The following is a 26,723-nucleotide window of genomic DNA, read 5'->3' as shown; positions in this document are numbered from 1 at the left end:
CCCAGCCCACCTCTGTGGGCGTGGCAAGCACACGCCACCCGCACAGATAGGCTCTCGGGGCCTGAGACCAGGGCGGAGGAAGACCTGCAGCGGGTGCAGCTTCTCCAGGCCCTGGCTGCTGCCTGGTCTGTCCTGCAGACGAAATGGGGGGTGGCACCCAGTGACCCCAGGAGGCCCTGGAAATGACCCCTTGGTTGAAGAACCTGGAGGAAACGGTGGCTCAGGGCCTGGCCCTGGCCTAGAAGCTGCTCAGACGCTCACTCACCGCAGCTGGTCCAGTACGAGGGCAGCATTGTGGGCGAGGGCCCAGGTCTCCTGCAGCTGGGCGTGGACGTCCTTGCGGGTGCTGTCCTGCTCCAGGAGGCAGCTCTCCACCACGGCCCGCAGCTCCTGCTCCTGCGACACCTGGCCCCGCATGGCCTCCACCTCCTCACAGCGCTGCAGCGGGACAGGGAGAGGTGGGCGGACATGCTGGGGACATGAGGCCATGGCTGCTCGGGCGGGGTCCCCCTCCGGTTCCATCTCTGCCATCCCGATTGTCACCCTCTCTCCCAGGGGGTACCTCTACGGTACCCCTTGGGTCTCTCCCGCTTTGAGTCCCTCCTGTGAGCTCTCTGGTGTCCACGCCAGCCGCTCATCCTCTGCCTCGCCCTGTCTCTCCTCACTGGTGTCCCTCTGACCTCCTGCTTAATGCCCCATCTTCCTGAGCCTCCTTCCTGCATGCCTGCCTGTGCGTCCCCCTTCTGCTTATGACTCTAATGCTTTCTGCCCTCAGTGTCCTATCGCCGCCCTGGCTGCTTCTCTCTGCTGATGCTGGGTATCTGTCCCCACCACTTGCTCTCCATGGCTGTGTCCTTCCCTATAGGTGTGTGTCTCCAGACACCTCTCGTCCCCTCCCTGGCTCTCCCCACTCACTTTGTGCAGCTGGATGGCGAGCTCTTGCATCTCGGCTTCAAGCCGGTCAGCATAGGCCAGCTCCAGGGCGTCACTAGGGGGGCGGGCACTGCTGTGCCAGCGGGCAATGGCAGAGGTCATCTTCCTCTTGGGCCCAAACAACCTGCAGGGGTGAATGAGAGAAGGACGTGGTTTGGCATCTGCCGTGTGCACAGAGGCTCCATGGACCACACTCCCATCAAAACTGTCCCCCTAGGGAAGATGCCAGCATGAAGGGGAAGAGCGGCCCCCAGGATCCTGGGGCAGAGAACAGCATCCCCGCCCCTGGCTGGCCTCCCCATTTCTTCCCCTCCGCTGCCTGGCTGCTGCTCTCATTGAACAGGGAGCTCGGGCTGGCAGGCTCCAGGTTGTGGACAACTGTCTGTCAGCTCACAAGCTCTCAAAAGTGAACGGACCCTGTGCCCTGAAGGCAGCAGGGTCAGGCAGGCCAGCTTGGGGGCCTCAGGAGGCACAGGGCCCAGCTGTGTGCATCTAGGCCGGGAGGAGCGGCTGTACAAACTGAGGACAGTTCACGGCAGGAGGGGAAGCTGACTTCTAGGGGGGCAGCTCTTTCCACACAAATGCCAGGAAGGTGCGACCTGTGCTCGTCCTGGCTCGCCTGGCTAAAGTGACGGGGTGAGGCCACAGACGGCTCCCCGTGACTCACGTGATGCCGATTTCCTTCAGGTCGCTCTCGGTGAGGGTGAGAAAGATGCGGAGGTCCACGTCCTGCTCCTCGAACACCTGCAGATACTTCAGACACCCGATCTGCTCCAGCAGCGTGGCGAGGTCCTAGGGGCAAAGGAGCCAGGACGGGTCAGGGGACAGGTGGGGCACAGAGACACGGGGACAAGGAAAGGCATGCGATGCAGTGCAGAGCCACTTCTGCAAGCATGCAGTCGAGAGGTCACGTCCCCGTGCTGAGCCCAGCAGATTCCCCAGGTGCAGCAGTGGCACAGACTGGACTGCGGATGGAGAACCCAGCTGCCACCCGTTGCAGCCCAAAGGACAGCGGCAGTATTTCTTGTAGGCAGGTCCGCCAGCAACACCTCGGCGCTCCCAGTCTCTGTTAACTGGGACTGTCTCGACGGCTCCTGCCCCTTCAAAGGCTAGTTTTTGCTGGCTGTGGCATTCCTGGTTGAGTCTTTTTCTTGCATGACTTTGGACATGGCATCTGAATGTCTTCGGTCTCCAGTCTCTGACAATGAATGGGCTGTTCATCTTACTGAGTCCCTGGTTGGGGAGGAGTCACCTCTCCTGCTCCCTTCAGGACTCTGTTTCTTGACAGCTCATGATATGATGAATCCAGGTGTGCGTCTGAGTTTAACCTAGAGTTCACTTAGCTTCCTGGATGTGCAGATCCATGTTTTTATCAAATTTGGGAAGGTCTGACTATTTTTAAAGCACTCTGCTCTTCTCCCCCCCTCTCCTGGAACAGCATTCTGTGTACACGGGCACATGCCCGACGGGGCCTCACAGGCCCCTGCGCACGCCTCTCCCTCTTCCCTCCACTGCTCAGAACTGCCGCCGCGTCCCCAGTGCAGGGATCATTTCAGTCACCGGACTTTTCGACTCCAGAATTTCTCTTTGGTTCCTTTTTATTTCTCTCACTATCGATAGCCTCCATTTAGACGTGGTTTCCTTGAACTGCTGGAACGTATCTGTAAGAGCCGATGTAAAGACTTCGTCTAGGGAGGCCAGTGTCTGGGCTTCCTCGGGGCAGCTTCTGTTGATTCCTTTTTTTTTTTTTTTTTAAAGATTTTATTTTTTCCTTTTTGTCCCCAAAGCCCCCCAGTACATAGTTGTATATTCTTCGTTGTGGGTTCTTCTAGTTGTGGCATGTGCGACGCTGCCTCAGCGTGGTCTGATGAGCAGTGCCATGTCCGCGCCCAGGATTCGAACTAACGAAACACTGGGCCGCCTGCTGCGGAGCGCGCGAACTTAACCACTCGGCCACGGGGCCAGCCCCTGATTGCTTTTTTACAGTATACAAGTCATACTTCGTTTCTGGGCGCATCTCGTCTTTTTTGTTGAAAACTGGACATTTTAATGGGGCAGCTCTGGAGATCCGGTTCTCCTCCCTCTGCGGTTGGTTGTTGCTGCTTGTTGAAGCTGTTGTTTGTTTAGTGGCTTTTCTAACAATTCTGTCAAGTCTGTATTCTTCCCCACACGTGGCCACTGAAGTGTCTACTCAGTCCCCAGTGGTCAGCTAAGGACTGGAGCGGTTCCCTTCACCACCTGGAGCCAGCAGGCCTCGCCGTCCTCCCTGCGGAGCCCTCACGCCGGCTGGGGCACACCTTGCACGCTCTGCCAGGCCGATGGCACTCCTGCTTCGCCTTGACCTCCTGCTTGCTCAGTCTCAAGGTCATCGAGAGGTCTTCTCTCTGAGCATACACTCTGCCTGGAGCCTGTGTGTGGCCCCCTAGAGCCCCAGGAACATGTCAGAGCTTTGCACAGCTCCTCTGGACGTCTCACTGCCCGGCTTTTCCTTTGAAGTCTGTGGGTAATCTTGTCGCCCCAGCTGTTCCCTAGCACCTCAGGCAGCCGTCCAGTTAACAGACGAGCCTGCCCAGGGAGAGGCCTTGGTACTGGGTGGTCACGCTCCCGGTCAAGTCAAATAGGTCTTGTAAGTGTGGTCTTCTAGGGCACCATCAGACAGGCTCCATAATGCCGACTCTGAGAATGGAACTTTGAAAGAGCTCCAGCTCTGTTCTGCCCCCTCCGGTGGCTGTCACAAGCCACCCTGGCACTGGAGAGCGGGGGACGGGACCAGGGCACATTGCAACGCTACAAAGGTCACGGTTCTTACTGAGGTTCAGCCATTTCTCTTGAATAAACGTTCTCCAGGTTGCTGCAAGCCTTTAGTTAACTCACATAGTTCTGGAAAAACTGATTCTGACCACTTTTGCCAGTTTTTTCGTTGCCTTTAATGGATGAGCAAATTTTCCAAGGTTGTTACTCTGCCATTTCCTTAACCTAGTTTCTCAAACAGCCTTCAGACCCCACGACCCCTGCCACCAAAGGCTCTAATCAACATGCTTAAGGAGCCACAGCGGCAGCTGCTCCCCGAGCCTGGGCCGCAGGCCTGGAGAGAGCCCCTGGAGGGCTGCAAGGAGAAGCTGGCACAGGCACAGGCTTTCAATGGACAGCAGAGCTGTGCCTAACAAAGAAACAACGAATCCTCACTCGGTCTCTCTTCTTTGTGCCACTTCTGCCCGCAGAGGCAGGAGCTCTCAATTGACACCTGAGACAGCTGAGTGCTGTGGCTCCTGTGACCCTAAGGAGCTGCTTAGCCGGAGCAGCCTGGGCCGAGGAGGGCGGCAGCAGCGGTTGCTGCGTCACACTGTGCCACTGTCTTTGCCCCTGTGCGTCTGGTTTCTCTCCTCCCCAGGCTCAGGGGGGGCTGAACGGAGTACAGAAGTGAGTATGGAAACCAGTGGAGAGAGACCCCTCCTGTGGAAAGGGCCACACACAAACCCTGCAGCTGGCCCCTCTGACCACTGGGAACCCTTGCAGGCCGAGCAGCTTTACAGGCCACTGGGGGAAAAATCGCCACCACTCTCCTCTCAGCAGTACCGGGCCCTCACAAGCCTACTGTAAACGCCTCACGAGGCACAGAAAGCGCCGTCTCTAACCACTGGTTTCACAAACGGCCTTACCTGGGGTCCTGAGTAGGGGGGCTGCTCCGCCTGGGGCACAGATCCTGGGGAACAGGCAGCCGCGGGGCTGGGATGCCACTGGCTGTCACTGTTGCTGTGCCGATTCTTGGCCTTCACGTAGCTTTTAGTTTGCTTGCGAACCGAGCTTTTCCGCACGTGGTCCGAGTCCTGTGGCGAGAGGAGCGTGTGTAAAGTGACACTGACGGCTCACGGTGAGTGTGGCTGCATCCAGGCCCTGCCCACCGCCCACGGCTCCAGCTGCGCACTCTGGATCAGAGCCACTTCCCTGGGTGGCGGGGCGGGGGGGCGGTGGTTAGGATCTGAAACCCTTTGTGAACCCCCCACCTGCCACACGGAGGCTTCCTTGGTGACTCCCCCCATGGTCTGTGCCACCTACACCCAGGTGGTGGCCCTAGAGGGTGGGCCCAGACCTCATAAGTCCGAGCACAGCACAGACACACATAAAATACTCGTTACCAGATGCAGCCATCTCAGTGAACTAGCAGACACCCCCATGACTGAGGAAGGGGAGTGAGACAGGAGGTCAGGATCGGAGGAGAAGCAGACCTCGTTGCTCTCCAGAGAGGCCTCGCTGCTCACTCCCGGGGCCCTCGCCAGACCCTCGCTGCTGCTGCTGCTGCGCACGGCCCCGAGGTGGGCACAGAAGGCGTGCTCTTCTGCAGTGGAGAAGACAAGGACGTGACTGCAGGTCTGGCCCGTGGTGACTCCCCTGAGCCCTGCACCCGAGTGGTCTCATCGCCAGCACTCATCAGCTCCTTCCACAGTCACGTGTGCTCTGCGTCATGCTGCCCACCTGCCCAAGCCCAACCCCAACCCCCTGCACACACAGGCAGCGTGTGCGTCTTTCCGCTTCACGAATCAATCCAGGCATCCAGAACAGAGCTCGGCACAGAGGGCACTCGGTGACCAGCTGCTGAATGAATGACACCAACACTATGACACAGACGCTTCCTGTCTGTTCTGAATGACTCCCGCAGACCCCGCCTGGAGAGACGCTGGGCCGGAAGCTTCTCCTCACCTGGCCCCATGCCTGATTCTCTGCCTCTCCTCGAGAGAGCCAGGGCCCTCGTTCTCGACTGGACAGCTCGTCAGCACCAAGCCCCGAAGGTTGGGGTTGTGGGGCACCCAGGAATTCCTACACCTGACTGCGCCCCTGGCCGAGCAGTGCAGGGGGAGGGGGGTGGGCGCACGTACCCCGGCTGCTGCTGCTGCTGCTCTCCACGTCCCGGTCGTTGATGGGGGAGGTGACATCCCTGTAGCAAAGGCCCCCCTCTTCCAGGGGGTTCTCTTCACTGCTGTTGAAGGTGACATAGCCCCGGGGAGGCACCTGCTCTGTGGACAGAATGGGGCGCGTGAACCCACAGGAACACGAAAGGGAGACGAGTCCTCCTACCAGATGCAGCCGCCACCTCAGGGGAACCTCGCGTGAGGGAAGGCCCCGCTGCAGGCAGGCAACTCGCACCCTCCTGGCCATCACCTCATCTACTATGTTAGGTGCTGACTGCGGGTGAGGAGACAGGCTCCGAGGGGATCGGAGACCAGTGTGTGTCCCACAGCAAGTGCACGCTGGAGCCAGGGCCGGCACAGAGTTGAGCCCGGTGCCCTCTCCACACCATGCTGTTTCTTTGCCAAATGCAAAGAGTAGGGAACGGCAAGCTGTATTTACAGACTCCTGAGCCACAGGAAAGCAACAGTGCTGGATGTTCCTTTTAGCTGGAAACGTGATCTCAGACACGGCAGCCTTCATTGCCCCGAGCCTTCCCAACATGGCACCGAGGGGGCTGCTCACAGGTCCGTGTGCCCTGGCCGGAAAGAGACCTGGCTGAGCAGGAAGGGAGGAGGCCTGGGGTAAAAGTTAACAGCAGTCACATCAGATTACGTAACCTCTGAATGGATCTGCCCGCAGGAAAACAAGGAGGAAAGGCAGAACTCAAACCAGAGTTTAATTCCAATTTTGCCCCTGCCCCTCCCCACAGAAAGTACATTTATTTGCAGCAAACAGACTGGCTGGTGGGGCCATGGATAGCTTATTCTCTTCTTTATACCTTTCCGAAGGTATTGAGCTTTTTTACAATCAGCACATGCCATTCATCATTCAAAATGTTTTTTAAGTGTTGGCAAAGCGAATATATGCACCTATATAAAACTTGAACATCACAACGTTTAAGAGGAAAAAACAAACGCTCCTGAAATGCTGCAACTGAGAGACAACTCCTTCACTACGCTGGAGAGCGTCCTTCCAGCCTTCTCTGTGCGTGCATAAAAAGAGCTATGTACAGGGGCTGGCCCCGTGGCCCAGTGGTTAAGTTTGCGCGCTCCACTGCAGGCGGCCCAGTGTTTCGTTAGTTCGAATCCTGGGTGCGGACATGGCACTGCTCATCAGACCACGCTGAGGCAGCGTCCCACATGCCACAACTAGAAGGATCCACAACGAAGAATATACAACTATGTACTGGGGGGCTTTGGAGAGAAAAAGGAAAAAATAAAAAAAATCTAAAAAAAAATAAAAAAAAGAACTATGTACAGGGGCCGGCCCAGTGGTGCAGTGGTTACGTTCGCACACTGCTTTAGTGGCCAGGGTTCGAGAGTTCAGATCCCGGGTGTGGACCTGCACACCACTTGTTGGGCCCTGCTGTGGTGGTGTCCCACATGCAAAGTAGAGGAAGATTGGCACGGATGTTAGCTCAGCAACAATCCTTCTCAAGCAAAATAAGATTAGCAATGTTAGCTCAGGGCCAATCTTCCTCACAAAAAATAAAAAATTACAAAAAGTTTAAAAAAAGAATGCTGTACAAATGGGCCTCGGCCGCAGATTATTTTGGTAACGTGAAAGAATTCCATTTTAGAAAAGCACTTATTGTATGGCTACACAGATTAATTGTACAACCTACCCCGAGGCAAGACCTGTCCTTCCTATGCCCCCACCTGTCAGGGTGGGACAGGTAGTATTGACTCCTCAGGGGAAATATACTCTGCCACTCAAAAAAGAGTCAAACTCAGCCAAAAGTCCCAGAGCTGTGCGCTTTACAGCATGCCAGACAGGCTCCGAGGTGCGCCTCACCCTGTGGCAGGAGCTAGAGGAGGGCCTCCCCAGGGGCCCAGTCAGCCCGCTGCTCCAAGGACACAGGAGAAGGCGGGCCTGGAGGTCCCAGCCCAGGACTCCTTCCAGGGCTCTTGGATGGGAATCAAGTTACTCACACACTCTCGATGCAACACGGTCTCCTCTGACTGGGAAAGTCGGTCTCCTCCCAGCCCAGACCTAAGAGGGACAGGTGCTCCCGGGTAACAGTGGCCCATCTACCCAGCCTGCTACACTGGCAGCCTCGGCCTGGCCACTGATGGGTGACAGACGTCAGAGGAAGGCGCAACTCATACTAAGCTTGGTCAGGCCCGAGCAGGAGAGTGAGCATCAAACCCGACTCACCCCAGGACCGTCGCCCCCCGCACTGCCCAAGAGCACTGCACTCGACACTCGGGAGTCGACAGTTAGAGGATAAACTCAGCAGATCTGGGCACTCGGAGTCTAGGATGCTAGCCCACCAAGCGTTCCACCCAGCAGTCCTCAGGAGGGTTTGAGCATCAAATCCATCACCTGGAGGACAGAGCAAGAGTGGGGTCATCCCCCAGCCTGCCCCAGAGGGACATCCAACGCCGGGCCGGCAAATGCAGTACGATGTTCTGCCCAGGTGACTCAGAGGGAGGAGGAAGTGGGACCCCATCACACCTTCCCTGCACCAGCTGACCCACCCATCTGATGAGTGAAACCTGAGCTTAGCTACATTTCTGCTGCTAGAAAAAAAGTGCTACTTGTAATTTTAACCAATCTAAAGGACAATCAAAGGATGACCCAAAGCCCAAGAGCTAGCTGGTGACTAACGTGTTTCCATCACTGTGACCAACTCTGAATCCTAGAGCTGTTGCTTCCGCCCAGTGGCCCACACTTCAGGAGCCTGAGAGTTGTTCGTTCTCGTCAAGACAGAATCTTGGAACACCCGTCAAAGAGGCATCAGGAAATGGGGCGCGCTCACCGTAGCCAGGCCGCCGGGCCGTGCCCCCCAGGCCGACAGCTGTGATCCTGGCCAGGGCTCGCGGCCCCTCGTGGATGCTCAGGCCCTTCTTCCGACAGGGCCTCTGTCGCTGAGGAACAGGGAAGGATTCGTCCGAAGAACTGAGATCTTCGTACTTTTCTGTGGGTTAGACACCAAAAGTAAGACACTTTGTTCAGTGATGGACTAACTGACAAATCCTCATAGTAAACTGGAAGAAAATACTCGTAACTGGTTTTCTTAAATTAAGAAGAAAAGTGTGTTTCCCGGGACTTCACTTGTAAGAAATGCCATAATGGGGCAGACCACTGCTCAGACGAGCCGTGGGGACATGTAGGGGCAGCAAGCTTGCTAGGCATGAGGCTGAGCTGAAAAAGTTCATTGTGAAGGAGGAGTCTAATTCTTTTTCCGCTCTTTGGGTTTGCAGAATTTTTTATAACATGCGTGTATTATGTTTATAATCAAAAATAAATTTTGTTCTAAATTGAAGTGATAAGATCCATCTCTTCGTAAACGTATGGCAACATCAGTTACAACTTCTCAGCAGTTTTATATTCTCAACCTGGACAACGTCTTGGGAAACAAGCGCCACACGATGGCTGTGTGTGTGCTGTTTTAGGAAGGATTTCAAAGGACCACCCGCCTGGGCCTCAGAGCTCAGCATGCTCACAGCAGTTACAGTTGTATAGCTTTCATGGTTTCCATATTTCATCGCACCTAGAAGGCAAAATTCAGGGATTTATTGGTATAAAGCTCCCAGCTGATAAGATCTCATTTTGGAGTGGGGACCCTGGGGTGGAGATATGCGGAGAAGTCCTTCACTCCACTGCGCTCATGTGTGCTGGTTTATCACAAAACAGCCCTGAGGCCAGGAAGGGAGCTGGGCTGAGCCAGGCCCTGGAAAGGGAGCGGCCCACTCAGATGTGAACTGACAGCTCAACTCAGCGACTGCCTGGCGAGCGAGGCAGTTGCTGGCCCAGGTTCCAAAGGCTTTGACCATTCTCCCCACCACCCCGGCCTTCACCTCACTCCCATCTGCTCTAGGATCGAGGCCACCAGGAGACCATGGTCCCATCCTAGCAGAAGATGAAGGCATCATAAAAGATAAACATACAAGGGAGGGGAAACCAAGGAAAAGGCGGCTCCATGAAGCTGAGCCTCCGACATGTCCTCTCACGCCTGCCCGAGTCGGCAAGGACGACAGACAGAACCACACGAATCCCACGCCATCAACGTAGCCCGGACGCAGAGAGCCCGCAGACTGCAAAGTTCCCCGCCCCTGGGAGGAGGAGACAAACCCCGTTTCCAGCAGAGAAGACTGCCTCCTTGCTCGCCCCATTCTCTGTGGGGAGCAAAACAAGTCTAGAAAAAAGCCACACAGACGTGAGAAGAGGGGAAGGAAGTGCCAACGTCACCCTCAGAAAGACAGAGTCCATTCAACAGGCAAAAAGACTGGAAGAGAATCGGAGTGGAGCGGAGCATGAGCACAAGGAAGTGACTTAAGAATGTGCCAGGGACCTGAGGGAGCAGTCTTAGCACAGCCACACTTCCAGAGAGGCACCTTTTGGGAACTGGGCAGTGAAGAAAAAAGCAAGCAGGGGATGTTCAGGATCTGGCAAGACAAAAATCCATCAGAGGACACACGATGGTTGGCCTAATTACATCCCCCTCCAAAAAAAAAGCCACCCAGTAAGGTGACTCTCCTTGCGACACTATGGGGAGGGAGTTCCTGAACCAGGACTCACACATGGGCCAGGCCACTATGTCCTGTCTGTGAGAAAGCACAAGTGAGCTTCATCCACATACAACCACAGGGAGGACTCAGAAAGGAGATCATGCACTTCAGCAGATGAAAAGCGCCCCCCCGACCAAAACCAACAAGGGGCAGGCAGAAGAGAGCTCTAAGACAACACACTGGACTGACACAGCCTTCAACAGCATCTGGGGGTCGGAACAGCAGCCTGAATCAGAAACTCAAAAGCTGAGAACAAACATGCACACGCACACGGAATCGTGAGAAAAGAAAATGGAACTCAGGAAAGAAAGAGGAAAAAAAAGTCAAAGTACAAATGAAGACTAAATTACAAGGCACCCGAGGAAGAAGAGATCCGAACAGAGACTTAACCAGAAGCACTGAAGAAAAGTAAGAACCACCAAAGACGGAACGGGCGGAGAGAGAAGTAAAAGGGCCAGAGAGAAATGGCACAGACAGAAGGCAGGCAGAACGAAGAAAGACAAGGGGAAGGAACCACCGAAACAGACGACACTTACAAAAAGAGAGAGAAAAAAACTATTTTGCAGACCTCTATGTAAATAAGTTTGCAATCCTGGATGAAATGATTTCCTAGGAAAATACAGTTTACCAAAATTGACCCCAGTGAAATTAGAAAGCTTCAGCCGACCAATTTCTACAGAAGAAATTGAAAAACTTATCAAGGGACCATCCCCCAAAGAAAGACCAGGCCCAGATGGTGTCACACGAGAATCCCAGCAAACGTTCAAAGACCATGGGGTACCAATGCTGCACAAATTGTTCCAGAGCACAAAAAGGGAAGGAAAACTTTCGAATTCTTTTTATGAAGCAAGTGTAATACTGGGACCTATACCTGAAGACAGAACAGAAGAATTACAGACCGATATCATTTATGAAGGATTAGACACACCAAAACACTAAATACCAGCAAACAGAATCCAACACCATGTTAAGAAAAGAATACACTAAGTGGGATTTATGCCAAAGATATGAAGTTGGTTCATTATTAGGAAATTCATTAATATAATATACCATATTAACAGATCTAAGGAAAAAATTCACAATCATCTCTATAGATGTTGAAAAAGTCTTTGACAAAATCCAACACTTATTCCTGTAAAAAAAACACTCAAGAATATAGGAAACGACAGATACTTTCTTAACATGATAAAATACATGCACACATTACTCTTAAAGCCAGCGTCTTACTTATGTGGCATTTCCAATAAGGTCAGGACCAGGCGAATGTTCACCATCTGCATTATATTCACATCGTACTGGAAGTATGAGTTAATGCAGCTAATGAAAGAAATCAGAGGTATAAAACTCAGAAAGAAGCAGTAAATCTATCTCTAGTTGCAGATTATATGGTAGTATACCGGGAAAAGCCTAGAGAATCGGTCAACAAAACTAACTCCAACAATGAAAGAATGCCGTAAGGCAGCAGAATGTGACGTTGGTATGCAGACATCAATAGCTCTCCTATTCACAGACAACAAGCAGGTAGATATAATGGTACTGAAACCCCATTTACAACAGCAACAAAGAAAATCATTTAGGAATAAATGTACATTATGTACAAAACGTATACGAGGAAAAATTTAAAACTTGAAAAAAGGACATCCGTTGTTGTCAGACAGGACTACTCAACAACATAAAGGGGTAGTTAATTTATCAATCTGCCGCAATCTCAATCTCAACACTGTTTTTAAGGCGCTAGACAAGTTCAGACAGAAAAATAAACAAGCAATAGCTAGGAAAACACTGAAAAAGGCAAGTGATGAGGGAGACTAGCCCGACTAGACAGTAAAGCACATCACAAAAAGCCTCTCTAATTGAAACAGCGTGGGTCTCGAGCGTGAACAGAATAGGAAGTCCAGAAACAGCCAAGCACAAATGGGTACTTCGTATGTATGAGAAAGACAGGTTCTCAGATCACGAGGTCAAAGGTGGACTTTTGAATAAATGATGCTAGGACAACTGGGGAGCCATCTGAAAAAACATACCTCACACCATACATGAAAATAAAGTGTAAATGGATCAGAGAGCCAAATGTAAAACATGAAACCATATAAGTACTGGGAGAAAACACTGGCGAATTCCTGTGCAACCAGGGCACGGGGAAGATTTTTGGTGACTCAAAATCCAGAGGCAATAAAAGATTGATGAAGATGACTGTGTAAAATAAAACATTTTGCATGGCAACAAACACCATAAGCAAAGTCAAGAAGAAAACCCGGCAGCAAACCCTCATGAGGCTGCCCTGCCTCCCCCGTGGGCGCCACCCGCCCTGCACCCCAGGCACATCTTCACCTGGCAGGTGCCACTCACACTCTCACTGGTCTCCCTCCCGTTAGACAAGTGGGCCTCAACCTTGACTGCACAGTGGAGTCACCGGGGAGCCGGAGAAGGTGCCTGGCAAGGCTGTGGGACCCAGATCTCAGGGCGGCAGTGGGAGCCAGGGGAGCAGGGGTCTTCTTTCTCCCATGAGATTCGCACAGAGGGCAGAGGCAGGTACCTGGGCTCCGATAGAGACTCTTGGGCAGAGAAGGCGAGTGAGCGTCTATCAACCCCACAATCTTCATGTGTCCATACTGCTTGGCCAGCATCCGGGCTGTGGCTCCACTGTGGTCTCTCGTATCCACCTGGACTCCCTGTGAAAGTTGGGGAAACAAGAGATGTTAGGAACCTCCGCTGCAAAGCACCCTCACCTCCCTGGACGGACCCTGCTGGACCCTGGACGAGAAGAGGAAGTTGCACCTGCTCCTTAGCACCACCATGAAAAGGTCTGCGGCCCGGGTTCACCCCACATCTGCGCGAGAAAGAGGCGAGAGCCTGTGTGGCCTCCCTCTCTTCTCAATGACAGGACTAAGTGGGGCAGGGCTGGGGGGCCTGGTGGCTCATCCAAAGGAGCAGTAATGCGGCCCCTGACGGCTGTGCCTCTGCAGGTTCACTCCTTCCATTTGCAGCCCCAGGGGCAGGCAGATACTTAATGGACAGAGGCAGCCCTGCGCTCAGGGTGCGGGAGAGCCCAGCCTTCACCCTTTGCACCTGGGCACCAGAGACGACAGATTCACCAGAGAAGCAGCCTTTAAAAGTCACAGTCAGAATGAGCTCCGCCCTCCTGAGACAGAGCGTGCTAACTCGCATCCATAGCCCTACAAAGCACTTAGTCTTCAGGACGGTAATTCCACTTCTTCGACTCTGTCCTAAGGAAACAGCCCCAAACACAGAGAAAGCATTAAGGCACAAAGCTGTTCAGCACGACATATTTGCAATAAGGAAAACCTGGAGACAACTTAAATGCTCAGGGTGGAGAGTCAGCTATGTGACTGCCGTAAATGCTGGTATTTACAAACAGTTGGTATAAGCACATTTAAAAAAACGACCATGATACAAAACCGTATATAACTGCAGTGAAACAAGACAAAACAAGAAAGTGAATAGAAAGCAATACCGGAAGGAAATATGCCCAAACGGTTAATATTATTTTTAAGCAGTAAGATAACAGGCAATTTCCCCCTCTTCCTAATCTTCTATATTTTCTAAATTTACTACTATGAGCATGCTTACTTTTGAAACGGGAAAAGCCCACTAAGCTTTCCATTATTAAAAGCTTAGCCATGCAATCTCGTAGCTGAGGGTGGGTGACTGGAGCGCAGTGCTCTGGAAGCAAATCAGGAGGAAGTGGAAACAGTAAAAGTGCACAGACCCTTTGACTCAGTAGTTCCACCTCTAGGAATTTAACCTCAGGAAATAACTAAGGGCATACACAAACATTTGGGATCCTCCTGCAGCATTTAGCATAGTGAGAACCGGAAAGAACCTAAAACAGGGCCTTAGTGAAGTAACTGCAAACACATCTATAGAGTGGAACAATGCCACCGTCGACACGACAGGTCCAGATGTCTGCAGCAACCCGGACAGGCGTGCACAAGACATGGATAGAGAAGACATGCGTAGAACAAAACATTCTGTCTAATGGGATTCCACTTTGACTTAAAATACATCTCTCTTAAAAACTAGAAGGACACTCGACACTGTTAACCTGTGCTCTCTCTGGGTGATGGGATTATGAGTGGGTTTTGCTTTCTTTTTGCTTAATTCTACTTTCTAATCCTTTTATTGCAAGTATATATCACTTGTATAATAATTACATAGTACTCTTTCCCCCTATTTTGAAAAGCTATGATCAACGGACAGTCTTGGTTGAGCCCAGTTCAGAAGGGGGCTATCACACTTCCCTCTGGTAGGAAAAATCCACATTTTTACAAGAGCCTAACTGAGCTTTACTTTCTACAATCCCCCACTGTCCAGGGCTCTGGTTAGAAACCAGCTACGGAACCTTCAGCCTTAAAAGAAGTTTCTGGGGGGAGAGGGAGGGGGATCGGATGAAGGTGGTCAAAGGCACAAAGTTCAGTTATGGGATAAATAAGTCCTGGGGTGTAATGTGCACCCTGGTGACTACAGCCCCACTGCTGTGTGACACATATGCAGGCTAACAGGGTAAGTCCTAAGAGTTCTCCTCACAAGGAAAATTTATATATATGTGCATCTCTGAGATGATGGATGTTAAGTAAACTTGTGATAATCATCTCACAATACATGTAAGTCAAATCATTCTGCTCCACGCCCTAAACTTACAGATGTGTATGTCAAATATATCTCAATAAAACTTGGGGGAGAAAAAGATAATTTCTTGTTTCAGTTTGCCAGAAGGGACCCAGAGGTTTCAACCAGAACAAACAATATCATCTTCACTATAGGGTTTTAACTAATATCTGTTTTTAAGCCTGGAAGATTTCAACTTCAGACTATACTAAAGGGGGAAAAAAGCAGTAATACCATTCTTAGTGAGTAAGAAATGAGGAAGAAAGCAGAACTGAGAACAAGAAGGTTCCTGAGGTAAGGAAAGAAAACATTAGAATTTCTATTTATTTATCCTTTAAAATTTTTCCCATTTTTCTTCCTATTTTACTTTGTACGTAATTTATTATTAGAAAGTACATGATCAAAACTCATTTTAACAGACAGGAAAGTGGGATGAGAAAGCTGAGAGGCCGCAGAGCAGGCTCCCGGTGGGCATACTCCTCACGCAGAGAGCCAGGTCTCCACCCTCAGCTCTCTCCCGGGAGAGGCCCGCCACGCCCAGTCCTCCTGCCCCGGCTGAGCCGCCCGCCCGGGGCTGGCCCTGAGGGAGGAAGGGAAACAAGGCGCTGGGGAAGCAGCTGCACCTTCTCTCCCCTGGCAGAGCCCGGGTGCCCGACCACTCGTCCACCTCCAAGGAGGGAGCCTGGCTCTGGAGCGGCAGGGCAGGAAGAGCGGGTGGGCCCTCTGGCTCCCTGCAGTCTAACCATGACTGAGTAGGAGGACATCGGCGGGGAATGAGGGATAGCCACCCAGGGCTGCTGGACGGCCTCCCCAGCAGCGGAACAACCTAGCCCATCACCACACACTCCGAGCCGTGCCCACCGGCTGCTCAGCCAGAAACTGACCAACACCTTCGATTCCTGATTGGTGCCCTGGAGAACTCACTCTTGATTTCCTGAGTTTGATAATTGTATGTGAGTACAAAAGAGAAAATTCTAGTTTTGAAATATACACGAAAGTATTTAGGGAGATAAGGGCATTACGGCAACAACTTACTTACAAATGGTTCCCAAAAAGACAATATGTATATAGAGAAAATGACAAAGAAAATGAGGTGAAATGTTAACATTTGGAGAATTTAGTTAAGGTATGCAAATTCTTTTACTATTTTGTGACATTTCTTTGAGTCTGAAATTACTTCAAAATTTAAAAATTTTGCCAAAAGAAATCCAACACAATTTGTTTTCACTGAATATGAGTTGCCACACACAATCTCAGACCTAGCTGGGGAGGCCAGGCACCAAACGAGGGCATAATCTGCATGCAGATAAACGATCTAAAGCCTCCGATTTTTCAACGTTTTCTGTTTAAAGAACTGTGAGAGTAACTGTCCCTTAGATCTCTAGTTCTACCTTATTTAAGAGCAGACTCTGGGGGGCCGGCCCGGTGGCATAATGGTTAAGTTCATGCGCTCCCCTTCGAGGGCCCAGGGTTTGTGGATTTGGATTGGGCGTGGACCTGCACTGCTCATCAAGCCATGCTGTGGCAGTGTCCCATATACAAAATAGAGGAAGACTGGCACACAAGTTAGTTCAGGGTCAATCTTCCTCACCAAAAACAATTTTTAAATAAAAATAAAATCAGACTCTAAACTCAGAAGCAGAGGTTATGCTTTTCACCGTTCTGGGCTCCTACCCATCTATTCTTTTTTTTTCTTTTTTCTTCTTCTTCTCCCCAAAGCACCCCAGTACGTAGTTGTATATTCTAGTTGTAGGTCCTTCTAGTTGTGCTCTGTGGCACCTGCCTCAGCATGGCCTGATGAGCAGTGCTATGTCCACACCCAGGATCCGAACCAGTGAAACCCTGGGCCACCGAAGCGGAGCGTGAAAACTTCACCACTCGGCCATGGGGCCAGCCCCAACCAATCTATTCTTGACTCTATGCTATGTCTTAAGAATGCCTTGTATGTGTGGGTGGAATTACCTTCAAAGAATAATTATTTGCAGAAAAGGAAGCCCAAATGGCTAATAAATGTATGAAAAGATGCTCAACCTCACCAGAAATCAGGGAAGGGCAAAAATGAACAGGAGACAGCTCCGTGAAACCACATACCAAGTGTTACTGAGGGTGCAGGAGATAAGAGCTACCAAATCCGACTAGAGGACTGTCAGGGGGACAGCTGTGGAGGAAGCTATTTATCCGATCTATGAACACTGGGTGGGGAAGATGCACCCATCCTTCACACTAGCAATTCTACTTTGAAGAACACATCCTGATCCAAAGAAATCCCTTCCAATGTGCTCAAAAGACAGATAAAAATGCCAAGTGCAGCGCTGTTAGGAATAGCAGAGTGGACACAACTTAAACATCCCCTGAAGAAGGAATGGATAAACGTAATATATTCATATAGCCCATAAAGACAGAACTGTTAAAATGAGTGAACCACATCTACACATAACAACACTCTGCTGAATGACACATAGAGTTGGGTATGTTATTTACATAAATCTTTAAAATATATAAAATAAGTCTGTGTATTGCATAAGGACACAACGTATGTGATGAAAGTATAAAATCAGGGACAGGAGAGGTGCGGATCAACATCTGGATAGAGGCTACCTCTGGATCATGTGGGTTAGCTGTATGAGTACTGTCTTCTGTACTTTTCTGTATGTTTCAGGTACTTCAGAATTTAAGATTCTGAATTCTTGCTGCTGTGGAAAGAGTGTAAGTTGGTACAACTGGTTCTTTGGATGGCAATTTGGCAACAACCATGTTAAAACTGCACTTACGCTCCACCCAGAACTGCCACCTTCAGTGCTGAACCGTAGAGATGTGGTCGCACATGTGTCCAGAGATACGCGTGCACAGATATTCTCCACCGCACTGTGCGAAGAGGCAGACGGTTGGCAACGACCTAATTCTATCTTAGAGCACTGTTACAGAAACTCTGATTCATCCCGACAAGGGAGTCCCGTGCCGCCACAAGGAGAGAGAGAGAAGAGAGCTTTATATATGCTGATAGAGAACCATCGCCAGGATAGACAGTTCGGTTTAAACAAAGCAAGCACGCTGGAGAACAGCCATGGGGAGGGCGACCAGGAGGCAGGAGGCAGGCACCTGTATGGACCTGCTGTCTCATCCGCATTTTTACCACATAAATGTACTGTCCCCAAATTCCTTTTTAATAAGAGACAGCATGTTAACATTTTATTATTCTAAAGTTCCCACGAATAAGTACGAAAAAACAACTATCCAAGAGAAAATTGGCCCCCAAACATAAAGAGACAGTTCATAAAAGAAATACAAATGGCCAATGAACATATTTTTAAATGTTCAACCTCACTAGTAAGTACAAACCAAAGCAAGATGCCACTTTTCTCCCCTGAGATTGGCAAAAAAATTAAGACAGGTAACATCCAGGGCTGGAGAGGACATGAGGAAATGGGGCCCTTCATAGATTCCTGGTGCGAAGGACGACAGGGACAACCTTTTCAGTAGGACTTTGTTAGAATTTAGTAAATATTTTCCCCCACTGGATTTCTTTAACAACCTCATTAAGATATAATACACATAGCATGCAATTCACCCACTGACAGTGTACCATTCAATGGGGGGCAACCATTACTGTGTGGTAACACGATCAATTTTACAACAATTTCATCACCCTAAAAGGAAATCCTATACCCCTCAACCATCACCCTCTCCCCAATCTTCCCACCCCCCCAGTCCTAGGCAACCACTAATCTACTTTCTGTCTCCACGGATTTGCTTATTCTGGACATTTCATATAAAAGGAATCACATAATACATGGTCCTGTGACTGGCTTCTTTCACTCAGCATAATGTTTGCAAGGTTCCTCCGTGTTGTAGCACGTGTCAGTACTTCATTCCTTTTCATGGCCAATTAATATTCCAATGGATATACCACATTTTATTTTTCCATTTAACATTTGGGTCGGACATCTGTGTGTTTCCACCTTTTGGCTATTATGAATAACAATGCTATGGACATTTGCACCTAAGTTTTTACAAGAACTTGTTTTCAATTCTCTTTCATATATACCTAGGTCATATGGTAACTCTACATTTAACGGTATGAGGAACTGCCAGACTGTTTTCCAAAGATGCAGCATCACTTTACCTTCCTGCCAGCAGTGTATGAGGGCTGCAATTTCTCCACATCCTCACCACCTCGTTATCTCTGTCTAGAGATAACTACTGTCTAGATAAAACTACTACTGTCCTAGTAGTTCTTTGTTGTTTCTTTCTTTTTTTTGAGGAAGATTAGCCCTGAGCTAACATCTGCTGCCAATCCTCCTCTTTTTGCTGAGGAAGACTGGCCCTGAGCTAACATCTGTGCCCATCTTCCTCTACTTTATATGTGGGACGCCTACCACAGCATGGCTTGCCAAGCGGTGCCATGTCTGCACCTGGGATCTGAACCTGGGAACCCCAGGCCGCCGAAGCGGAACATGCACTTAACTGCTGTGCCACCGAGCTGACCCCAGGTCCTACTAGTTTTGATTTGCATTTCCTTGATGACCAACGACGTCAAGCATTTTTCACGTGCTTACTGGCCATCTGTATATCTTCTTAGGAAAAATGTTTCTTTACATCCTTTGCCAATCTTTTCATTGTCTTTGTATTTGGACCTATTAAATTTAAAATGTGAGCACCAGCAATCCCTCTTGTGGAAGCAGTGTGTACAGAAATAACTGCATGTGCCCTAAAGCCGTATGCACACAGACATCTCCTGGAACACTGTTTACAACTGCAACATGCTGGAAACCTAAATATCTAATAAGAAATCGACTAAATTAATTACGGCACGCATTATACATGGCATACTGTACAAGGATAACGTGTCTATGGCATACTAAGTGCTTTTTTAAAAGCTGCAGGGCAAATACACAGTAGAATCCCACTTTGTTCAAAATAAGCAGTGTGTCTACAGACGTCTACAGACACAACTTTCTAAGCAGAGGAAAAGTCCTGGTGTCTCTCTATCAAACCAAGTCAGCATCTTGGGGAGGAACAGGAAGTGGCTGAGAAGGGAGAAGGATCTTTGCCTTCTTACTCTATATAATTTTTTTTTAAGTAATGGGATGATGAGTGCTACTTACTTTTCAAAATATATTTTCCATACTTTTCAAATAATAGTATTTTCAAAAGTATCACAGGAATAGGTGTCTATTTTCATTCACCACTGTACTCCTAACGCCTAAGCACCCCTCAGCACTTGGCATCAACAGACACTCAATGAAAATGTGTTGAATAAGCAGATAAAGAGCAGTTACTTCCGTGTATCAGAAGACTGTTACAGTTTACACTTTAGCGACGATTCCTCACTTACTGTGACTGCACTGCAAGCTAACAAACAGAGTCACTTACATGATTCAGAAAATACTGCACGATTATCTCATGGCCAGCGGCTGCTGCTTCCATCAAAGGAGTAAATCCATATATTGGCTCCCTGCAAGAGAGAGGCCACAGTCGTCTGAGTTCAGCTCCTCCAGGAACCTCCCCAAGCTCCAGGACTAGTCATCTACCCTGGCCTCCTCCGCCTGGTACCTGATGCTTATTCTTTGTGCTGGGCTACGGTTAACTCAGCGCTGTCCTCAGAGTGCTCCTGGTACCTGATGCTTATTCTTTGTGCTGGGCTACGGTTAACTCAGCGCTGTCCTCAGAGTGCTCCTAACCCTCACTTCTCTCACACTGGTCCAGAAGACAGGAACCAAGCTGAGTACCAGGTGTCACCCACCCTAAGACACACCAGCCTCACATTTTAACATTTCTGAAGTCAGAACGTGTCTTAAAATCAATAGGCGAGTTGTACTTTACGAGCAGCCTTTTTTTCCTTCTCAGTGGCATGAAAGGCTATGGTGTGTATGGTGTCATACCACAGATGACATCAGCCAGGGGGCGTGCACAGTGCCAGTTGGATGCTGTGTTGGGACTTGCTGTGTTGAAGGAGCTTATCATCATGACACGCTTTAGACAATAATACCCCTTCCAGCTTATAAAACTCATGATTGTTTTCAAAGCATCACCTCACCTGATACATACAAAAGGCAAGAAGGAGAAAGGAATTAGCATCGAGTGCATGTCAGTTAAATGCCATTCACTGTACTAGGCCCCTGGCATATGACAGAACATATGATTCTTCTCACAACTCTACGACATAAGTAATGCTGCCTCCAGTTTTCAGATAAAGAAAACGAGGCTCAGAGAGCTTACAGTGCCACACTTAGTGTCACCTGACAGATGGATGAAAAAGCCAGGATCCTAGGCGGGACCGTCCATTCTGCCCCTTTGTCTTGACCCTCCCAAACCGAGGCAGGGGCTGCCTGCACTTTGGCCTGTAGCTGCCTCTACAGTTGTCCTCCTCAGAGGCAGATGTGACCACGCCCACTCCCAGGGCCACTTAAGACCTGGCAATCACCTCACGTTGGCATTCGCTCCACTGTCCAAGAGGAACTTGACCATCTGTTGGTGCCCAGCGCTGGTGCAGTGGAAGAGGGCAGTCCAGCCCTGAATGTCCTTCATTTCTAGCTCAGCACCTTGCTTCAAGAGAACACAGAATGCTCATTACGGCCTCGTCTACTCTGCGCGGGGCGGGCACCCTCCAGGCCGTCATGCTGAAAGAATCGAAGTGATTACACAAGCACGCGCACAGACACCAGGGCTGCAGCAGTTCACGTCTCTGTCAGAGCGGCCGAGAGCCCCTCTGGGTTCTGGGCCTGAGCCCCCTCGTAGCTCACCTGGAGGAGAAAGTAGGCGATGCTCTCGTTGCCACAGCTGGAAGCCAGCATCAGTGGAGTCTGCCCTTCCGGGGTCGGCACATTCACACTCACCCCCGCCTCGAGCAGCAGGTGCACGATGGTATCGTGTCCAATGTAGGAGGCATACATCAGCGGGGTCCAGCCACCACCGTTCTTCTTATTCAAATCTAACTCTCTCCTAAACAAACGCAAGATATGCTAGACATGCCCAGCCGCTCACATGGGGAGGTTACCAAAGCCGGCGGCGAGGCCAGGCCAAGAGAAAGAGCAGGAAGTGCTGCTAGGAGGCAGGAGTTATCCGCCACCCTGGCCATCACTGGGGGCGACGGGAGGCAGGCGGGGAAATGGTCATGTTGGCCTCTGCAAAGTCCTTAGCGTCTGTCTCCCTCCTCCGATTTCACGTTCTCCTCTGCCCCCTCCTCCTATCCCAAGGCCAGCAATTCTCTTCTTTCCCACCACCAGCTAGACGGATGGTTCTCAACCAGGGGGGATTTCGCCCCCCAGGAGACATTTGGCAAAGTCTGGAGACATGTTTGGTTGTCACAACTAGACAGGAAAAAGCTACTGGCATCTAGTGGGTGGAAGCCAAGGATGCTGCTAAACATCCTACAGCACACAGGACAGCCCCTACCACAAAGAATGGTTTGGCCCTGACTGTCAGTAGTGCCAAGGTCAAGAAACCTTGACCTGGAGCCTTGACTACCTTCCACCAACAGACCAGAGTCTGCTGGTGCAGTGCTGGGTGGGGAGGAAAGAGGAAGAGACTCAGACAATGGACAAGACACACTGCAACTGACTTTTCCTTTGTCACCTCACCCTACGGAAACATTCTTGGAAAATCTGTGACCAGAGAATCCTGTCTTTCTGATGTCCATTAAAATTCTGGAAAAGTGTTTCCCATAGGAAAAAAATGTTGGCCTCCCAACCTGGAGTTTGGGGTTGGAGTGTGGAAATAACATCCACTTCCAGGCACACCCTGCAAAGTTCATGCCCCCACAGCCTTTCCTCCTCCACAATCCCTGCCTCCAGCGGAGGGAACTGACAGTCGGTCCACACGGTTTGTGCCTCTTGCAGGTAGACACACATTAAGCTACACCACACAACGATTCTCCGTTCACTAGCATCTTCTACTGACTCTGGCGCTTGCATGACCATGCAGCCATTCTGGAAGGTCCTGATCCCAGGGATGCAGTGGCATTCCCACTGGCTGGGAGAGCCATGTGGAGACCGGTTCAGCCTTACTACACAGCTTTCACTGACAGAGCACTCAGTTCCTAACATGGAGATTCCTAGCATGGAGAGGGAGGAGCCTGACCCTGGGCAGAGTGGCTCAGAGGCTCTCGCACCCTTCCTTCAGACCAATCCTCCCTTCTCACGCCTCCAGCTCCCGTTGGGTCCCCAGTGTGTGCTTACTGTGAGCAAGCCTCAGTCTCAGCTAGCATCACAATCCCAATCAGAACACAAACGCTTCCCTCTTCTCCTCCATGGAGCCACTCTGGACTGTGCACTGGAACAGCACACCCAAAGGCTGAGAACGCCAAAGGAGCACAGTTATGACCAGGGCCTTGACCCTGCGAGGGGGTGTGCTGCCTGGGTACCCAGCTACACATTCCTAAGGCCACCTGGGACAGCAGTAGGACGGATCATCCTTTAACACAGTGTCTTGTACTTGACTGGCCAGGCATGTGTAAGTGACGCTATGACTTGGGAACCAGAAATCTGGGGCTTCAGTAAGGCTTTGGTTTGGCTCCCCGGGAACCAGAAAAGGCCCATGTAGACATACTGTTTCTCCAAGTTATCAACGAGAGATGGAAACAGTGAGCACAAAGTGTGGCAGACCTAAGGGGATGGAAACAAGGAGACAGAGCCTTTTCCAAAAATTACTTTAAGTATCATATCGTACTACAAACAAGATGTAGCCAAGGGCCACTGCCATGGTATTGGGACTTCACATATGTATAAGATCAGTAAAAACAGCTTGTGGGCAGCTGGTCCAGGAGGCAATCGTCCAGAGGGGGAGATGAACCCCACAGCCGCCACCTGCTCTATGGCAAAAGCTAGAGGGGTGAGGAGTGCACGGGGATAAAAAATAAACCCCCTGGGGAAAGAAAACCACAGGGCATCACTTTCTATCCTTATTTTTGTTTTGTTTGAGCATTTCTGCAGTTAATGAAAACCATAAAATTCTCTAGTTAAAGTAAGCCTGAAATGTTCCTAAGCCTATGAAAAAAGTTTAAGCCATCTTTTTTCTCCTAGAAATAAAAACTGCCTTCCTTACTAGTGTCCAGTACAAATCATTACTGACAACTGTCCGAGTGAGGCCGGAGTTAATCTATGCCACGTGTATTAATGGCTACGACTGCACAAGGCTGTGTTAGCTTACGATCTTTCTCCATGGCGTCTGGAGCCACTGAGCTGGTGCTCAATGGAGGACAAGGAACACTTCCCAGGATCCCTTACCGCTGCACACATTCCTTCACCACTTCATACTGGCCGATGGAAGCAGCGGTGTGAAGATCCAAGGGGACAGCCAGCTCCTCCCGGCTGACCTGCGCACCCAGCCCGTGCCACATGGACAAGCTGCGGTTCAGGAGTTCCGGCTCACTGGCTTCATCACTGAGCTCCGACATCGCTGTGGAGGGAGGCCCAGGGGTTAGGTCTTTCCTTCTGGTTGTTCCAGGGAATCAAACAGGTTGCTTACCCTCCTCCCCGCAGTAGGTGGCTATGTCATTGCCCTCTGAGACTGCTGCCCAATGTGGTCAACTCCTGGGACTGTCCTAGACAACTTTCTTTCATTAAATGTCGTATGGTTGTGAGCTTCTCACCAGCCAGAAAGAGGAGCATATACGGTGAGTCATAAACTGCAGTGTGTGTTCCCAGGCCCAGACTCTAGAAAGGGAATTCTCCATGAACTCAAGGAGCCTGGCAACCTCCTGGATGGGCAGTAGGGAAATGCTATTTGGGTCAGTGGGTCAAGTCAGCTCTCATGTGTGCTGAGAAAGAACCCTAGCCTTGGAGTTAAATCAAAATTTATTTCTGCTACTAAGCCTCTCAAATCCCCAGTTCCTCACTGTCCAGTGGGGACACGCTGTCTCAAAGGGCTGCTGTTACAAACCCAGGGAAAAATGGCTACACAAACAGTGGCACGTGCATACAATGGAATGCTACTCAGCAATAAGCAGAAGGGACCAAAAAGTGACACACGCCACACTCCAATCTCAAGTGCACCATGCTAAACGGAAGAAGCCAGACTCAAAAGGCTACCTGCTGTATGATTCCATTTACATGACCTTCTAGGAAAGATAAAACTAAAGGGTTGAAGGACAGATCAGTGGTCCAAGGGGTGAGGGGTGCAGGGGCCACAGAGGCACAGCAAGAGGGTGATGGACCTGTTTCATATCTTGACTAGTGTATATATGATTCTATGCACTTATTAAAACTCATAGACCTGACCACCAAAATGAGTGAATTTTACCGTATGTAAATTTTAAAAACAAATTTTGAAAAAAATGGAAAGAAAACCTCAGGACAGAAACTAGGACATGACTGGTGCTCAGCAAATGTTAATCAACTAGAAATCTACCTACGCATCCCTTGAAAGTGAGAGAAAGAAAGAGGGAATGTGACAGGCTGGTAAATTTGTGGGGTGACACTTGTCCTGAGCTGGGACAACACCAGGCTGGAGAGTGACTACGCGAGTCCTCTATTCTGGAAATCCTAAGTAATCAAGACCAAGTCATCAGCTTCCTAGCAGAACCCTTAAGACCCTGGATGGGAAAGAACAAGGAAGTAAGCATAGAAAAGGGAGAGGAGGAGAAAACAAAGGCCACATCCGTTCAGATGGCCTACAGGTACCACAGTGGTTCACAGGTGCCCTTAGGACCTGAGTCTCTACTAAGGGATGCTTCCAAGTCCCAGGTGACAGCCAACATGGCCAAACAACAAACAAACCACCAATTCGGGGGACAAAGACTTTGCAGGCCCCTGGTGAGAGTACGTGCACCCCTGCTAGGGCCTGCAGGTAACAAAGTTCAGAGCGAAGCCTGCTTTCTGGAACCACCGCCTTTCCCACCGGCAGGGCCTGAGCTCAACCAGCTCTCTCACTTCACAGGTGGGAACCCCAAGCTGAGCAGTCCCGGCCCACAGAACCTGGATAAGAATCCAAATGAGCTGAGCATCCTTCAGGGCTCCTGTCAATACACCCCTCCAGCCTTCTGCGTGTGCCTCTTCTCCTCCCAACGCTTCCTCCGGGGTGGAGCCCACGGTCCCCTCCTTCCACCGGACGCTCACACGTCTGACACCGCAGAGCGCTCAAGGAGCCTACGGAGGGAGAACCCGGACGCCAAGGAACCATAAAGCTCCTGTCATTTCCTTTGTCACCTTGCCACACGCCAAACGCTCCGCAGTGACAGGGTGTTCGTTACGAATAAAACGATTACATACATCCGTCTATTTGCATACTTGGAGAAAATGTCTTGGACATATCGCTTCCAGTACTTATCTCCTGGAAGTGGCACTGGGAAGGCGACCCTTTAATTTTCACTCCACCTTTCGGTTCTGTCCATTTTGTAAAATGGCAAATATCTGTTATTTTAAGAATATAATATTTTAACTAATAAATAAAAATGACGTTGGGAGTCGACCGTCACGCCCACAAGGAGGCGGTCTGTGAAAGCCCCGGCGGGAGCCTCCCAACCTCGTCCCCAAGCCCTGGGGAGGGTCCCCGGGAACTAGCCGAGCACCGACAGCACTCACGTGCCCCGGCGCCTCCTCCCAGCAACCCCACGCGGCACATGGCTCCGTCGTCCCCGCTCCGCGGCGGCAGAGCGGAAGCCCGGACTCACAGACGCACGCGCGCCAGCTGCAGGGCTGCACGCCCGCGCCGGGCCCGCAGGCAGACAGCAGGTGCCGGCACCAGGCGGGGCCGCGCCGCCGC

The 26,723-nt window shown here is 50.6% G+C and overlaps 1 protein-coding gene across 23 annotated transcripts in view; it reads right to left on the bottom strand.

Moving 5' to 3' along the window:
• ANKS3 (ankyrin repeat and sterile alpha motif domain containing 3) overlaps nt 1-26,723 on the bottom strand; it is a 28,329-nt gene that overhangs the window by 1,458 nt on the left and 148 nt on the right. For 2 of the 23 annotated variants that reach the window (XM_070568533.1, XM_070568534.1), the window contains exons 1-14: nt 26,543-26,689; nt 24,248-24,419; nt 21,767-21,965; nt 21,448-21,569; nt 20,397-20,478; nt 12,931-13,066; nt 8,642-8,800; nt 8,038-8,205; nt 5,808-5,945; nt 5,160-5,269; nt 4,593-4,760; nt 1,601-1,725; nt 916-1,057; nt 266-438 (exon numbers count right to left, since the gene is read on the bottom strand). In XM_070568533.1, the coding sequence (XP_070424634.1) occupies nt 266-438; nt 916-1,057; nt 1,601-1,725; nt 4,593-4,760; nt 5,160-5,269; nt 5,808-5,945; nt 8,038-8,205; nt 8,642-8,800; nt 12,931-13,066; nt 20,397-20,478; nt 21,448-21,569; nt 21,767-21,965; nt 24,248-24,419; nt 26,543-26,582 (1,934 nt within the window). In that variant the 5' untranslated portion in view covers nt 26,583-26,689. Of the gene's footprint in view, nt 1-265; nt 439-915; nt 1,058-1,600; nt 1,726-4,592; nt 4,761-5,159; nt 5,270-5,807; nt 5,946-8,037; nt 8,206-8,641; nt 8,801-12,930; nt 13,067-20,396; nt 20,479-20,576; nt 21,041-21,447; nt 21,644-21,766; nt 21,966-24,170; nt 24,420-25,936; nt 26,108-26,542; nt 26,690-26,723 lie in introns of those variants that run through there. The other 21 variants (XM_070568535.1, XM_070568536.1, XM_070568545.1 and 18 more) reach the window with 17 other exon arrangements.

The sequence above is a fragment of the Equus przewalskii genome, chromosome 12 (genome assembly GCF_037783145.1).
Source record: "Equus przewalskii isolate Varuska chromosome 12, EquPr2, whole genome shotgun sequence".
Lineage (NCBI taxonomy): Eukaryota > Metazoa > Chordata > Mammalia > Perissodactyla > Equidae > Equus > Equus przewalskii.
The sequence above is the reverse complement of the archived record's forward strand: the minus strand, read 5'-3'. Positions and strand labels throughout refer to the sequence as shown.